The following is a 15,143-nucleotide window of genomic DNA, read 5'->3' as shown; positions in this document are numbered from 1 at the left end:
TTGCTGTGAGGCGACAGCACTACTTACTGTGCCACTGCGTCGCCCTCGTCGAAAACTAATTATTCTGAATTCAAATAATAATTCAGGGGGAAGTGGGTGTTGCGGATGAAAGTGAAGAGAGTTGGGGAGTCACAAAAGAAAGTGGGGTGGGGCGAGGCGGGGAGGGGGGGGGGGGGTGCGTGTGAGAAGAGGTATCAGTAAAACGATGTGCCGGATCCAGCTTGTTCCAGCACAAATTAAGCCCTGGCTATAGGTGAATTGGTCCCACTTTATATTAAGTGGCCTTAACTAATAAGTACTTACACAGGAATTAATAGTTTGTTGCAATGTACTTATTGTGTAAATATATGTATTTACTGTGTACTTATGCTCGATTAAATACATGTATGTAATTACATCTGTAATTAACTTTTGTAATTACATTTGGAAATACACTGTTGACCATCTCTTACACCTTAACCCACCCTTAAACCTACCCATGCCACCAAACCTGTCCATAACCCAACCTCTATCCTAACTCAAAAGCACCACACGTGTTCTCAAATACATTATAAACACAGTAAGTACATTGTATTTATTTTTTGATGTAAGTACATAGTAGTTAAGGACACTTAATATAAAGTGGGACCGATGAATTTAATAACCTAAATTGGCCCTAGTGTATGGGTGTTTCCGGGCATCTGCTGTATAAAACATATACTGGATAAGTTGGCAGTTCATACCACTGACCTGCAAAAAATAACCTGCAAAAAATTATGTGTCGACCTGCAAAAAATAAAAAGACTAAGCCAAAGGAAAATGAATGAATGTATATTGCTAAATATTTATTTCTTTATTTTATTATGACCTATTTAGTATCATGTGAATTTGGATTGATGCTATCTCAAGAAAAAAAAGTATTGATTTTTAAACAGTAAAGCGTGTGTGTGTGTGTGTGTGTGTGTGTGTGTGTGTGTGTGTGTGTGTGTGTGTGTGTGTGTGTGTGTGTGTGTGTGTGTGTGTGTGTGTGTGTGTGTGTGTGTGTGTGTGTGTGTGTGTGTGTGTGTGTGTGTGTGTGTTTTAATAAACCAGAAATTATACCATTTTGAATAATATTCAATAATAAGTTAATTAATAACTCTGTAATTATTCTATATGTAAATAATAACTCAGTAATAATAACATTATTCAGAAGTGTTTTACTTTTGTTTTAGAGATTAAAAAAAATATGCCAACATTAATGCATGAAGACATTTCCAGTTTTAAAATGATTTAAGATGTTGTGGCCATTTTAATTTAGTTTTGAAGAGATTAAAAAATAGTTTCAATTATGTTTGATTTTATATAGATTTAATAGGTTTTCATCACATAGTTTTGATGACACTGTATTGTGCTGGTAGCCATTTATAATCAAATACTTTGTTTCACATGTAACTGTTTGATAGTAAAAACATATTTACTACTCTGCTTTCTGCTGTGTAAGATATGTGTACTGTTAAACCAAGCAATAAACTGTAAATAGGTAGTAATAAAAGAAAAATAGAATTTCCTCCTGGATATTTCACACTGCACTGATATCCTTAATTCACCTTCGACCTCTTTAAAGATCCAAGAGCTAAACAAAGCAGCAGGTGCCTAACATATATGTGTGACTAAAGATGTCACTCCTACGTTTAAGGTATAGTTCAACCAAAATGCAAATGTACTCACTATTTACTCACTTTCATCTAGTTATAAACCTTGATGAGTTTCTTTCTTGTGTTGAACACAAAAAAGATATTTTGAAGAATGTTAAAGACCTGTAACCATTGACCTCCATTGTAATGCAAGGCAGGTTTATTTATATAGCACATTTTATACACAATGGTAATTCAAAGTGCTTTACATAAACAAGAATAAATGAAACGAGTATGAGAAAATAGCAAATGATAACCGATTTAAAAACTGATTAAAATGTGTTAAAACAGGCTATAAAAGAATGGAAAAGAAAAGAAAGACATAATAGTGTGATATGTCAGACGTAGCACAGTGCTCATTCAGTAAAGGCACAGCTAAACAGATGTTTTTTAAGTCTTGTGTTGAATGTGTCTAATATTGGAGCACATCTGATTATTTGTTAATAAAATGTGAATAAACCTTTATCCACGGAATTCTAGTAGTTAAAAAAAAAATTAAATGGTTACTGTTTTCCAACTTTCGTCAAAATATCTTTTATTTTTTTGTGAATATTATGTCATCCTTTTTCAGTCGAAAAGAAGATATTTTGAAGAATGTTAAAAAACCTGTAGGTAAAACAAACACTATGAAAGTCAATGGTTACAGGTTTCCAACTTCCAAATATCTTCTTTTGTGTTTTAACAGACGAAAGACACTCATGAAGGCTGGAAACAAGTAAAGGCTGAGAAAACAACGAGATATTCATTTTACTGTGAACTTAAAACAAATACTATGAAATTTAGTGGTTACAGGTTTCCAACTTTCTTCAAAATATCTTCTTTTGGTGGATTGTTCACACAAATATGAATATTATGTCATGATTTTCTCAGCCAAAAAGAAGATATTTTCAAGAATTTTAAAAACCTGTAACCACTGACTTCTAGTAGATAAAAAATGACTATGGAAGTTAATGGTTACAGGTTTCCAACTTTCTACAAAATCTCTTCTTTTTTGTGGATAGTTCACCCTAAATGAATATTATGTCATTATTTTCTTAGCCGAAAAAAATATATATTTTGAAGAATGTTAAAACCCTATAACCACTGACTTCTAGAAAATAAAAAAATACTATGGAAGTCAATGGTTACAGGTTTCCATCTTTCTTCAAAATATCTTTTTCTTGTGGATAGTTCACCCAAAACAAACAGTCATAATTTTCTAAGCCAAAATTAAGATATTTTGAAGAATGTTAAAAACCTGTAACCACTGACTTCTAGTAGATTTTAAAAAATACCATGGAAGTCAGGGGTTACAGGTTTCCAACTTTCTTCAAAATATCTTCTTGTGTTTTTGTGGATATTTCACCAAAAATGAATATTATGTCATCATTTACTCAGCCAAAAAGAAGATATTTTGAAGAATGTTAAAAAAAAACATAACCATTGACTTCCAGTAGGTAAAACAAACACTATGAAAGTCAATGGTTACAGGTTTCCAACTTTCTTCCAAATATCTTCTTTCGTGTTTTAACAGAAGAAATACACTCTTAAAGGCTTGAAACAAGTAAAGGTTTGTAAATGCTCCAGCCGTCGAGAGAGTCGGTGAAATGCGCTAAACGTATTAATATATTGTTTGAAAGAGCTCCAGAGCTGAGTGCCAGTCTCAGGCGAATGATGCTGACTCATTGTGGCGATTCAGCGCATAGAAAGCCAGACGGGAAGTGAACACCCTCTTTTGACCCATCTGCCAATTAATTATGCATCGACTGGGGAGGAGTCAGACTACAGATGAGGTCTCACAAAAACAAGAGATGCTGCAGTCTGAACCGACAAATCCCACAGACCAACACTTCATTTAAGAGCTGATGTATGTATATAATCAAGCATGTTTTGTCTTTATGCATGTTTGTGGTTGTGTTAAGGTGACTTCAAGGTGTCTTTTAGAGCAGGCGGGCATTGCTTTTGTTAAAATCATATAAATAACTCTTCAAAAGAAGTATGAAATCAATGGGTGTATTTGCTTTGGCTACTTTTAGTATTACACAAGTACCTATTTTAAAAATGTGCATGCAATAAGAATGCCTACTAATTTGCCCTCTTAGTCACCTAATGAGGGAACATCCTAATGGCATTCCTTTACCGTACTGCGTCAATTTGTTTTGTGCAGGTACAGTACCTCTCTCAAACATGACAATGGGAGTTAAATGGGACAATCGTGATGTTTTCCACAGAAGCATGTTCCTCATGCGGGTACTGCTGAGTCTGTTTCCTCTGGTCTTTGTGATCTGGAATGGCGAGGCGTTACCTATACAAGATAAACAATCACAAACCAATGAGGTGAGATTCTTATTTAAAGAATTTCAAAGAGAAATCAAATGCATGCTGGTTAGTATTTGTTAGGTTCTTTGTTTTGTTGGCTAAAAATAACTGTACTGCAGTCTTTTAATACTGGTACTGCTGTAAAAAATCAATAACTGTGATCCAATGCCCAAGTCCACAGAAATGTATATTATCTTCTAGATACTGTCCAAGGAAGAGGATGGGTTGAAGATGATAACATATGTGGCAGAGCTGAACCTCACCAGTAAAGAACTGGCTGATCTTGACGCTGAATTGTTGAATGGCAAACTGTGGGAGAAGTCTGATAAACCTTCTAAAGATAAGTCTCCGTGCAAGCTCTTCTTCTGGAAGACCTTCTCCTCGTGTTGAGTCTGGGAAAATGACAGAGCACATGCTGATGAGTGTTTAAATCTACTGTCCTGCCTTTAAAGTTTGCCAATCTAATCATGTATTGTATTGAAATCAAGAGAATGTATCCCTTTGGCTTCTGCTGGAATATAGTTTTTTTATATACTTTTAACAGAATGATTTATACTGAATGAAACCTCTTTTTGAGTTATCTCCAAATAATACAATGGCCTTTAGCATGCCCCTTTGTACTGTTTGACATCCTGTTTGAAACATGTAATAAAAGTAATAAATCTCTTCATGTCATCTTTATAGCTTAAAAATGAGTTCATAACTTCAAAATCACTAATAACATCGACATGCCACATTAATATACCATAGCATTGACCAACCGTCATTGTGAAGGGTGGTCAGAGTAGGCCTATTACGTGCAGTTTGGCCACCACCTAATGGTAAAGTAAGGGAACTTCTTTTTGATGGATGTGGCCTGTTTGTATAGTATAGTACAGGGGTTCCCAAACTTTTCAGCCCGCGACCCCTAAAATGAGAATGCCAGTGACTCGTGACCCCCAATATTCTCTCAGGTGGTGGTTATAAATACAGAAACCTTGTATGCAATGACGCGCACACACACACCAATAGACCCAAGTCTATTCTTTGTTTTTTTTATGTATGTCAGTGCTGTAAATGGGCTAGAAAGTTTAACCTGGTGTTACAAAATCTGCTGCATCTAACAGTATTGCTGTGTCTTTAGTATAATGTAATTACCCGAGAAGTCGCAATCCAATAGAACTAGTAACTATAAGCTACCGTAGTAACTATATAGTTTATAGTAACTATAAACGACTATTTTTTCTCATCAGTAGGTTATTGATCAAATACAGTAAGTCTTAAGGTTTAATAAAAATTAATTGATTTTTGAAAATCACCAGGCGACCCCCCTTCATTGTCCCGCGACCCCTCGGGGGGTCCCGACCCCCACTTTGAGAACCTCTGGTATAGTATATAGTATTATAGTATAGTAGTATTTGTTTTACCTACTATGGAAGTCAATGGTCAAAGTTTTTTAACATTCTTCAAAATATCATTTTTTGACTGAGAAAATTATGAGATTACATTCATTTTGGGTGAACTATAGTAATCCACTTGCAATTGCAAACTGACTAACAAAGAAATCATCTACTTACTAGGTATTTTTACATGCATATAAAAAAGAAACCAGCACATGCTGTGGTGGCTAGGGGTGTTCGGTTGCAGGGTTTTTTTGGAGTCGACTCCAATTCTTGACTCCTAATTTTGGAGTGGGTGGAATCGACTCCAGAATGGACTCCAAATTAGGATTAACATATATTGCATTTTATACAATTCTATTGTGTCAGTTGCAGCTTTACATTGTGCAGTTCTCCTCTGGCCAGACAAAACCAGCAGTTTATTTCGGCTGCAGTCAAAAATAAAATGGTTATTAACCTACACTTTTTTTACAGCACATTTTAATTGTCCAATTTAGATATTTTAGAAAATTGCATTGCAATCTTGGAGACAGAAAGCTAAAACATCAATGTGTTATCAAAATATTGAACGAAAAGAAGTGTAGCTGTTAATCAACATAGACAAAACACCCCAATTGAGCCTACAAACAACGTTTGAGTCATAAAATAGCCTATTTAATGTAAATTAATGAATAAATTACCTATATAAAGGTAAAACAAACAGAGCTCCCCATAGAGAACCAGTCAGCTGTATATTTACTACAGATATGGTTAGATGGTCACTATGGTGGTTTTCTAACAATAAGAAGACTGCATTTTAATTCTAAGATTAAAATGTAGTATTATTAGATGATGAAATTATTTGTAACATTATTGATTAGGATAAAAGGTTTACAGATATTAAATTAAAACCACCCTGTAGGTGATAGGATCACACTATCTAAAGGTCTTAATTCATTCAAATGGAGAAACTGAAATAAACATTTATGGATTAGTAAATAATAAATATGAGGAAATGTAATAAAGAATTTTACTTATGCTGGAACATTCACATAAGAAATAATATACATTTATATTAATAGCAGGATCAAAGTAAAAGAAACTCAATTATTGAGGAAATTAACCAAATAAATAAGTGAAAAGGTTGCAAACATATCATTTTATTTCTTATCATATATCATCTCATCTCCTATTCTTGATAACGTAAACAATCACTTTTAAACACAGAAAGCAGTTCAGTATTGAAAGAGAAACATTTGGACACATCTCCAGTACTTTAACAGACTTAAATCACAATGTGGAATGTTAATGTTTTCAGTTGTAAATTTTACACAGAAGTCTCTATCACGAAAACTTAAAATACACTGCGTTACCGATAGAGGAATGTAAAGTGACGTCATTGTGAAAAGGGTATGTCCTTCTACATACAATAGAAATCAGAACATCAAAATGTTTCTGTTTTATGTTGTTTATAATTGTTTAAATCGGCCAAAATAAAAAATGCCAAACAGCTTAGTTCAAGAAACTAATGTAATGTAATGTAACTGCAACGTACCATGTAACTGCAGCAATAAATTGTTTTTGCACTACTTACCTCCAAAATCGCTTTTTGGACTGAGTCTGGACACATCTGAATCCACAAATCACACCAGAGGATTGAAACCCATCCATAAAGCAGCTTACAAAAGGTATGTTTGTTTGTGTTTTTGATCAACATGATCGGTGATGCTAACTAACCTGCAGCCCGGCTTGAGTGGAGAAAAGTTTAGCCCGTAAAAACATTAGCTTCGTATTTAAATAGAATTGTTTAGCATAAACAAGAAACTGCTACTCTACAGTTTGTTTAGACTGTTTTAAAGAGTTTTCGTGATGCATTTGGACATTAAAAATCGTCATCCAGACAGTGATGGTGGAGGGAATGTTGAATTAAACATTAACTGTACCGGATTAGTGATGTTGTATTGAGGTAAAGTTGGTTTTATTTTGCGCATTCATTCAATTTTGGACAATGACAATTTGTAACACTATATGATTATTGCCAAAAACTGTAGTATAGAATGTAAAAGGGACTTTGCTATTGCTTACCGCTCCATTGAATATTGGGTCTGAAATCACATGTGTAACTTCAGCACAGCACTATATACTGGACTGTAAACAATGTTGTACTTTGAAAGTCATTGGCTAATAATGTGATTTCCCTATTTAGAATTTGCAATCAATACTTTTCTTAAACTATATTATTAAGCAGAAAGTCTGAATGTGTGAAAATAAAATAAAAAAACTTTTCCCCAATTGATGTTGTGGTGATGTTGTGGGTCACCTTGATGGATTTTTTTTTTTACTCTAAGATAATGTTGAATCTCTGACATGTCCATTAGGTCATTCTGCACTGATCCAGAGTCTGTGTTTACTGAGATATATTCACATTTTATCAAAACCTTTAGAATTCATGTTGTCATTTTGATTTTGATTAATATTGTAATACTGTGTTGTTTGTCCGCTTTCAATTTTAGTTCATTGACTTAAAGGAAACACAATTTATTGGAAGTAATAAACACTGGTTCTTCATGTAAATTTGGAATTCAGTTTAATGGATTTTCCTTTTTCATTTTCATTTAGCTGATCTTTTAGTTTTTCCTTATTGGTTTTGTCAAATTTATTAATGCATACAGCTTTTGAGGTGTTTGTAATGTTTGTTTCTTTTATTTTGGTGAATGAAAACTAATTGATTTACTTTTTATATTTTCTTTTTCAAATGTGTTTGCCTTTTATATAGTTTTTTAGATTGTAGTAATTATATTGTGTTTTTATCATTTTTATTAGATGTGTTAAATAATATTTCAGTCAGATTCAATTTGTTTTGCAGAAGCACTTTTTTAGTTTTCGGATTCTTTCAAATTTATTATTCTTTTTTGTATTTTCCATTTTACATGCTTTAGCCTCAAAACATGCTTCAAAGAATTAGTTTTTATGCCACGATTATCCTTTCTGTGTAAACACCAAAGAAATGTGAAATAATAGGTATTTAGACATACACAGTACTAGGGCTGCATAATATGTTACAGCATCAATATCGCAATGTGATTTTTTGCAAAAGTCACATCACAGGATATGCAATGTTATGCCTTGATGACAGTTTTTCATTTGTGATTTTGAGGCCTGTGAGTGTATAATTATTTTAAAACATTTAAGCATAAGAAATTATACTGAATTGTATTGAATTGTTTTTATTATTGAATTACTGTACCTGAATACTCTTAGACTCAGAAAACGATAAACCAATATTTCAATTGTATGTTTTTTTGTTTGTTTTTTCATTTCATTGTATTGATCTATGCTTGTAGATAGTTTATTATATTATATGCAGATGCACTTCTCCACAGAATCATCCCATTTCGTCTAAAACTATTAGTTCTTTTCAAATAGAACTATTTTTTTTTCAAATTCATGTCATCTGTAGAATAATGTTTTGTTCATGAATATTCCTTGAAGAATAATAGCATTGCGATGTTCAATTTTTCCTATATCATGCAGCTCTACACAGTACATTTGGATTAACTTTTATTATATAACAGCCAACAGTGGAGACACATAGTGCATACTGCAAATTTAAAATACACATTAGCTTGATGACATGTCTAATGTTGGATTCACACCAAATGCCTAGCAGCATGTCACTCTGTCTAGTTTACTCACTGGATTATTTTCACCTTAAATGTGTTTTTTGGTCAAGTTGAATCATTTAAACTTGTGTGGTAGATTCCCTCTATGCTAGGTTCCCACCATTACATGCTGTCATGGCATTGCAGTCAAAAAGTGTGGTTATAGTGAGAAGTCAATGTGGCAAAAACCTAACAAAACCTGATGAAAAGCAGGTCAACTTGAACAGTGCACAAGGGTTAAAGGGACAGTTCACCCCAAAATGAAAATACAGTCAGTTTACTCATTCTCCGCTTGTTACAAACTTGTTTAAGTTTTTTTATTATGTTGAGCACAGAAGTAGTTCAGTTCATTTATGGTGAGCTCTGTAAGATGGCTTGATGTTGATGGATTTGTGTTTTTTTTTTTAACAGGCGTGTGTATGTGTGTGTGCGTGTGTGTGTGTGTGTGTGTTTGTTTTTAGTGGGTGATGTTTTACCCTTATGATGCAGCTCTGAAGCGGCTGACACAAGATGATATCATGCTAAACTTTAAAGCGGTGATGCAGGGTTCGGAGATGCTGCGAGAGGAACACTTAACTTCTCAACATCATCCTGGACTGCAGGCAACCAGCTGAAGTGCTGGAGAAATTCAGACTGTTGCCTGGAGGACATCGAGCTGGGCCCTTTGGGAAGCACAGGTGAAACACACACACACACACACACACACACACACACACACACACACACACACACACACACACACACACACACACACACAGAGTTGTCACAATTATGAAAAATGGCTTATTATTAATGCAGTAAGAAATAATTGAGATCCATTTGCAATTCAAGTCTTCTGATCAGCCCCTCAGACCTAACAGACCATTTTGGATGAAAACGAGGAATGAAATTCTCGAGGTTTCTGGTGCATCTGTTCACCATAGAGGGCTTTTTATTCAGAACAGACTTTGAGCCAAACGTCATGATGATGTAAAAATGAGTACAGAGAGGAAGACAAGACGCCTGTGTGGATGGCCATTAGCCTATATGGAAATATTTACTTGTCCACTTAAAGCTAGTCCAAGATGAACCACAACTGAATTCTGAGATTGATGATCTGTTTTGTGATGCACACAGATTTACTTGCATTCAAAGGTTTAAAAATGTGAAGGATATTGCGGATAAACTTCGTGAGCAGAGAATAATTCATGAAGAGTTATTATCTGAAATCATACAGACTAATTCCACTCAGCAGGTTATGAGAAATATTTGACTGCGCATTCAATTGGTGAGATAGATAGAAACATAGACAGACATAAATAGCCTACATACATTCAGGGCTTGACATTAACAGGTGATCCTCACTCACCGACGAGGGCTTTAAGGTGGCACTCAGGCCCGGCGCCAGGAAGTCAAAACTGAGGGGGCGCAGTCTTTAACTGCATAGGGGGGCACGACCTGGTGACTGATTTTGGTCTTTTGTTTCTTTCATTTAGGCTATTTATTCACATTTATTATTACTTTGCATTACTGCCTAAGTTACTGACCTGAGGCAGTAATATAGGCTACGTTTTAATAGTAATAACAATATGCAGTTTCGCTATTACGAATTTTATTAACGATGCATACCGCTTATTAATGCAGACGGATCATGGCTTCAGTGCCAAACGAGTGCTTTAAATCATGTTATTCTCCCCATTTCCGTTTTATTTCAAATAACAGGCCTATGAATGTTTAAAGTTTTAGGTAAAAACGTCAAATTATGCCCACACATGCAAGCTGACCCACGATCAGACTGTTCATTTAACGGGTAAATAAATATAGTGAAATCAGCTTAACCGAGTTATCCCGCTTCACGTAGCCTATTATCCAACCAACATCAGTGTTAGGGAAAAGCTAAATGTTACAAATGTCATTTAAAACAACTTAGTTATATTATAAGGCATTAGTGTAGCCAGAAAAATACCTAAAAAAGATACCAAAATTCACATGTTATTACCGTGAAAATTGGTTAAATTGCAATGAGATGAAGAGCATCTGACAGTCTGGGCAAATTATGAAACTTCTGCTCAGACAGCGATGTTTACGAGCGAGCTAAAAGCTGCATTGTGTAACTATGGTACACAGACGGTACTCTTTATAGTTGCCTAAATATCATTCTGAAATCCCGCCAAGACTCTCAAAGAGCGTAAAAGAGTAATAAGAGTTGAGCATGATATGACGTACTAGTTAGCTCCCATAGAAATATACATTGGATGTCGCCTACCTTGATGTTGTCTATTGGAAGGAATGCGTCAATAGAGCCGCCATTTTAGTACAGGGTAGCGCTCCTTTGAAATGAACGCTCCTTTTAATTAAGCGCCATCTAGCGGTCACATGATCTAAAGACTAAATATTATGACAACTTGTTCAACGTCTTTTATAAATATATATACCTTGATATAACTTTTTTTCTCACCAACACACTGGTCTTTTTCACAAGACAAAATTTTGTTGTTAGAAACTGTATTTTATATACTTAAATTTGAATTTGCATGCTAAAAGTCCTTGAGTAAAAGACATTTTACTTGATTTGGGTCATTAAAAAACTCCCTATGATGTAGCCCTGCTGTAGTCAACCTTAATCCTAATGTAGGTTGCCATAAAACCAAAACAACACCCATTCTTGTCTTAGGACATTTTATCAAGCAAATTTTAAAATAACAGTAAGTTCATGACATGTTAAATATATAGTCAAATTTGCTGGTTTTAATCATACAGAATAATATTAAATATAGTTATGAAACAACCATAACATAACCCTTATGTCTTGGAACATCTTGACTAACTTTTTATTACCTACACCAAATGTTGACTAATGAAGGTACATTTATAACAACCATTATTTGTTAGACTCCTGTATTGTCAAACCATGTTGCATACAAATGCACTCAACAGACTTACATGACAGTGCATTGCTGTAGAGGACAAATAAAACACGAGACAGATGTTTAGAAAGAGTATAGTTTATTTAGTTTGACATGCAAACAAGACAAACTTTCAGAAAACAACCCGGAAACATTATAACGTGCGCGCTCGTGAATATAACCCATGGTTGTCTTCAACTGTTTTCTTCAATAGTCCTTCTTTGCTCAACAGCTTAGCTAAAAAACAAAGCAAAACATTACAACAGTCAGACAAAGAGCAAAGAGCATAGAATCACCAAGAGGCGACACTCTACAATTTGGGAAACAATAACGCGCTTTTTGAATAAATCAAATAAAAACAAAGCAGCTGCTTTCCATCGCGACAGCAATAAGATCCAATGGACGGCCGATCGCTTTCACTTCAAAATGGCGGAATCCGGGGCTGTTGCTCTTGGTCATTTTAGGCTCTTTGCATAAAGTTAAATCATAACAGTTACCATGGTGTCTATTTCAAACTATAGTAAACTAAAGTTTGAAACTATAGTTTAAAATAGACGATGAGTGGGCCTCGCTACTCCCACCCACCATAACCCTCGCAGCGAGGTCCCACTACCGGCCCCCCGTGTTTCCCTGAGGGTCCTCGGGGGTTGTTTGTTCCCTGCCTAGGGCTCAAAGGCCGCCTCGCCCCAGGGAGTGCACGAGAAGACCGGGCGCCAGGCCGTGCCAGTATTCACTGGATGTTGCTCGGCGGCACATTTCGAGCAACAAACACGTAATATTCCTTGCGATCTAACGTTTATGTACGTAAACCACAAGGAACTACAGCACAGACGGGCCCGAGTGAAGCTTCACGAAGCGGACTTCGTGAGATTGGCGTGGCTCCACTCGTACCGTCGGTATTGAACTCACCTTGGTCAAGTACAAACAGCAACACCGGGCGAACTGACAATGCTGACAGAGAGCACACGAGCTTTATAGGAATGCAGATGCAAATTTTTACAAGGCACGTCACTGCTATCTCGTTGTCATGGCGAGCGCTGAAGAGGGCTCACCTGATTGGAGTAACTTACACAGACTCGGGAATCTGCGTCACGGCGAGTTGCCGTCTGCCATATTCAATATATATATATATATATATTTTTTTTAAACATTTTTGGTGCTGTGTAATATTCTGGGATGCAGTAGAATATGGAGACAGATGAATATAATTGGGTATATGCCGAGCTACTGTTGTTCCCATATACTTATAAACTTCCGGTCAACAGCATTCATGTTGTAATGTAATTAAAATACATTCAGTTAAATAAACTTTGGCATTCATTTAGTTGTTCAAGCGTAAAACGAGACAAAAGGCCTTTTACTCGCACTCACCCGTCAGAATCGGCAGACGCTTCATTGAATATACTGGGGTAAAATATGGCGGGGAAAATGTAATTTAATGCAGTGCTTCTAGTACAATCTGAGATCCACTTCATATCGGATATCACTCAGCCAGTGGAGATCGCTGATTTTAAAAAGAAAAACAGACCTTAAAAACGTGCAGATTTTTCCTTTGGCATACAGTTCGCCGGAAGCGCTTAACCCAGGTTACTGGCAAATTAAGAGTCCTATTAGCATGCTTCAGCATATACCCTAAAATCCCAGAATGTCTTTCGAAAAAGAGTACGGGTTTAACCCCGGCATCCTGGCCAAATTTACCCACTGGCCTCTGTCCATCATGGCATCTTAACCATCCATATATCATAATTGGCTTCATTACTCTTTCTTCTCTCTTCTCTCTCTTCTGTGGTGTGCGGTCTGGTGGAAAATGGCTGCTGTCACTTCATCCAGGTGGATGCTACACTGGTGGTAGATGAGGAGATTGTTACCCAATAAATAGCAAACTAGCTAAATTTAATTACAATATTTCCCCTAAATGCTAATTTTGTACTCAATATGATGAAACTCTAAACCATTTATTTTGGGAAAGTGTTTTCGGTTGACTTTTCCAATTTCATTAAAAAATTCTTATTTCCAAACTTCTGTATTTCCCCAAACATTGTATTCTTTGGTTATTCTCTGTGTAGATCCTTCTCATTGTAAATTTATTGTTTATTTATTAAATTTTACATCCATAAATGTACATTTTCAAAGAAACACCCTTACTTTTTTATTTTCAGAAAGGACTTTGAAATTTATGTGAATTCTTTAAAAGACTCTAACAATTACATTGCATTTAAAAAGTTTTCTTAGTGTAAATCATTTAAACTTGTTTAATATGCTGGAATTCTATTAATGTAACCCTCTTTGTTCATATTATATCTTTGTAATGTTCTTTCTTGCATTAAAAAAAAATGAAAAAGATGAGAAGATTCCCCCTATGTGTAAAGCGCTTTGAGTGCCAAGAAAAGCGCTATAGAAATGTAAGGAATCATTATTGTTATTATAAAGCACTGTTCATCATGATATAGCCATTATCATAATTCAAGTGCTATGTCATATTAAAATATTTAAATGTGTGTTCTGAACGTTGGAAGAATTTTCAGTTTTAGTGAACAATCCTTTATAAAAACTAGGGGGGGGGGGGGGGGCACAAACTCTTTCTGAGGGGGCAATGCATATATAATTCACTAACTTTATAATTCAGCACCAATTATTTGCTTAGAATGAAAAAGCACTTAAGCAAAAAAATGTTTTGTTGTGTGACGTTCAAGTTGATCCATAAAGCACTCTTCACAATAATTATCGTTCTAAATCAACTTTACAAAAGGTGCACGTTTATTACATTACAGTAAAAAATCAAACAATTTCAGAAGCATACAGGACTTACCCGCTTGGTGACCTGACGTTTTTTCTAATTTAAGAGATAGTTCAATCAAAAATATAAATTCTGTCATCATGTTCATCCTCCTCTTGTTCCAGTCATGTTTGTTTTTCCTGTTAACACAAAATGTGGTATTTTGTAGAAAGCTGCAACCTGTAACCATTGACTTCCATAGTATTTGTTTTACTATGGAAGTCAATCGTTACAGGTATTGTGAATTGAGTGGTGATGAAGGTTGTGGTTAATTTAATTTTTTTGGATGAACTGTCCCTTTGTGTTTGCTGTGCCATTAGTTTTGATTGCACACATTCTTCCTTAAAAGTTTGAACCTTTAATAGAATTGCTTAAGATATTGTACAAATGTACAGTAAAAAAAATGTTGAGCTCCACACAATTACTTCGCTGCCCAGAAACAAATCAATGAAGTTAACGTAATTATTGTAAAATTTACTTTTTTAAAGTGGATAGATCATCAAACTGCA

General features: G+C 35.1%; 1 protein-coding gene and 2 long non-coding RNA genes across 3 annotated transcripts; 1 reads left to right on the top strand and 2 right to left on the bottom strand.

Annotated features, from left to right (window-relative positions):
• Nucleotides 1–1,794: 1,794 nt before the first annotated feature.
• Nucleotides 1,795–11,338, bottom strand: LOC141380512 (uncharacterized). Its single transcript, XR_015523734.1, has 5 exons — nt 11,219–11,338; nt 9,450–9,635; nt 4,217–4,345; nt 2,765–3,939; nt 1,795–2,593 (listed from the first exon to the last, which is right to left on the bottom strand). It is a non-coding gene; the product is annotated as an uncharacterized LOC141380512 (long non-coding RNA).
• On the top strand, nt 3,435–4,619 carry sst6.2 (somatostatin 6.2). The gene is given in 3 exon segments (NM_001128784.2): nt 3,435–3,501; nt 3,802–3,971; nt 4,155–4,619. Coding segments are annotated over 2 exon segments (339 nt in total). The 5' UTR covers nt 3,435–3,501; nt 3,802–3,821; the 3' UTR covers nt 4,344–4,619.
• Nucleotides 11,339–11,941: 603 nt separating the features above from the next.
• On the bottom strand, nt 11,942–13,442 carry LOC147838237 (uncharacterized). The gene is made up of 2 exons (XR_015523733.1): nt 13,387–13,442; nt 11,942–12,964 (listed from the first exon to the last, which is right to left on the bottom strand). It is a non-coding gene; the product is annotated as an uncharacterized LOC147838237 (long non-coding RNA).
• Nucleotides 13,443–15,143: the final 1,701 nt, after the last annotated feature.

This window comes from Danio rerio, chromosome 23, assembly GCF_052040795.2.
Source record: "Danio rerio strain M-AB ecotype USA chromosome 23, GRCz13ab, whole genome shotgun sequence".
NCBI lineage: Eukaryota > Metazoa > Chordata > Actinopteri > Cypriniformes > Danionidae > Danio > Danio rerio.
Note: the sequence above shows the minus strand (reverse complement) of the source record. Positions and strands in the feature narration are given on the sequence as shown.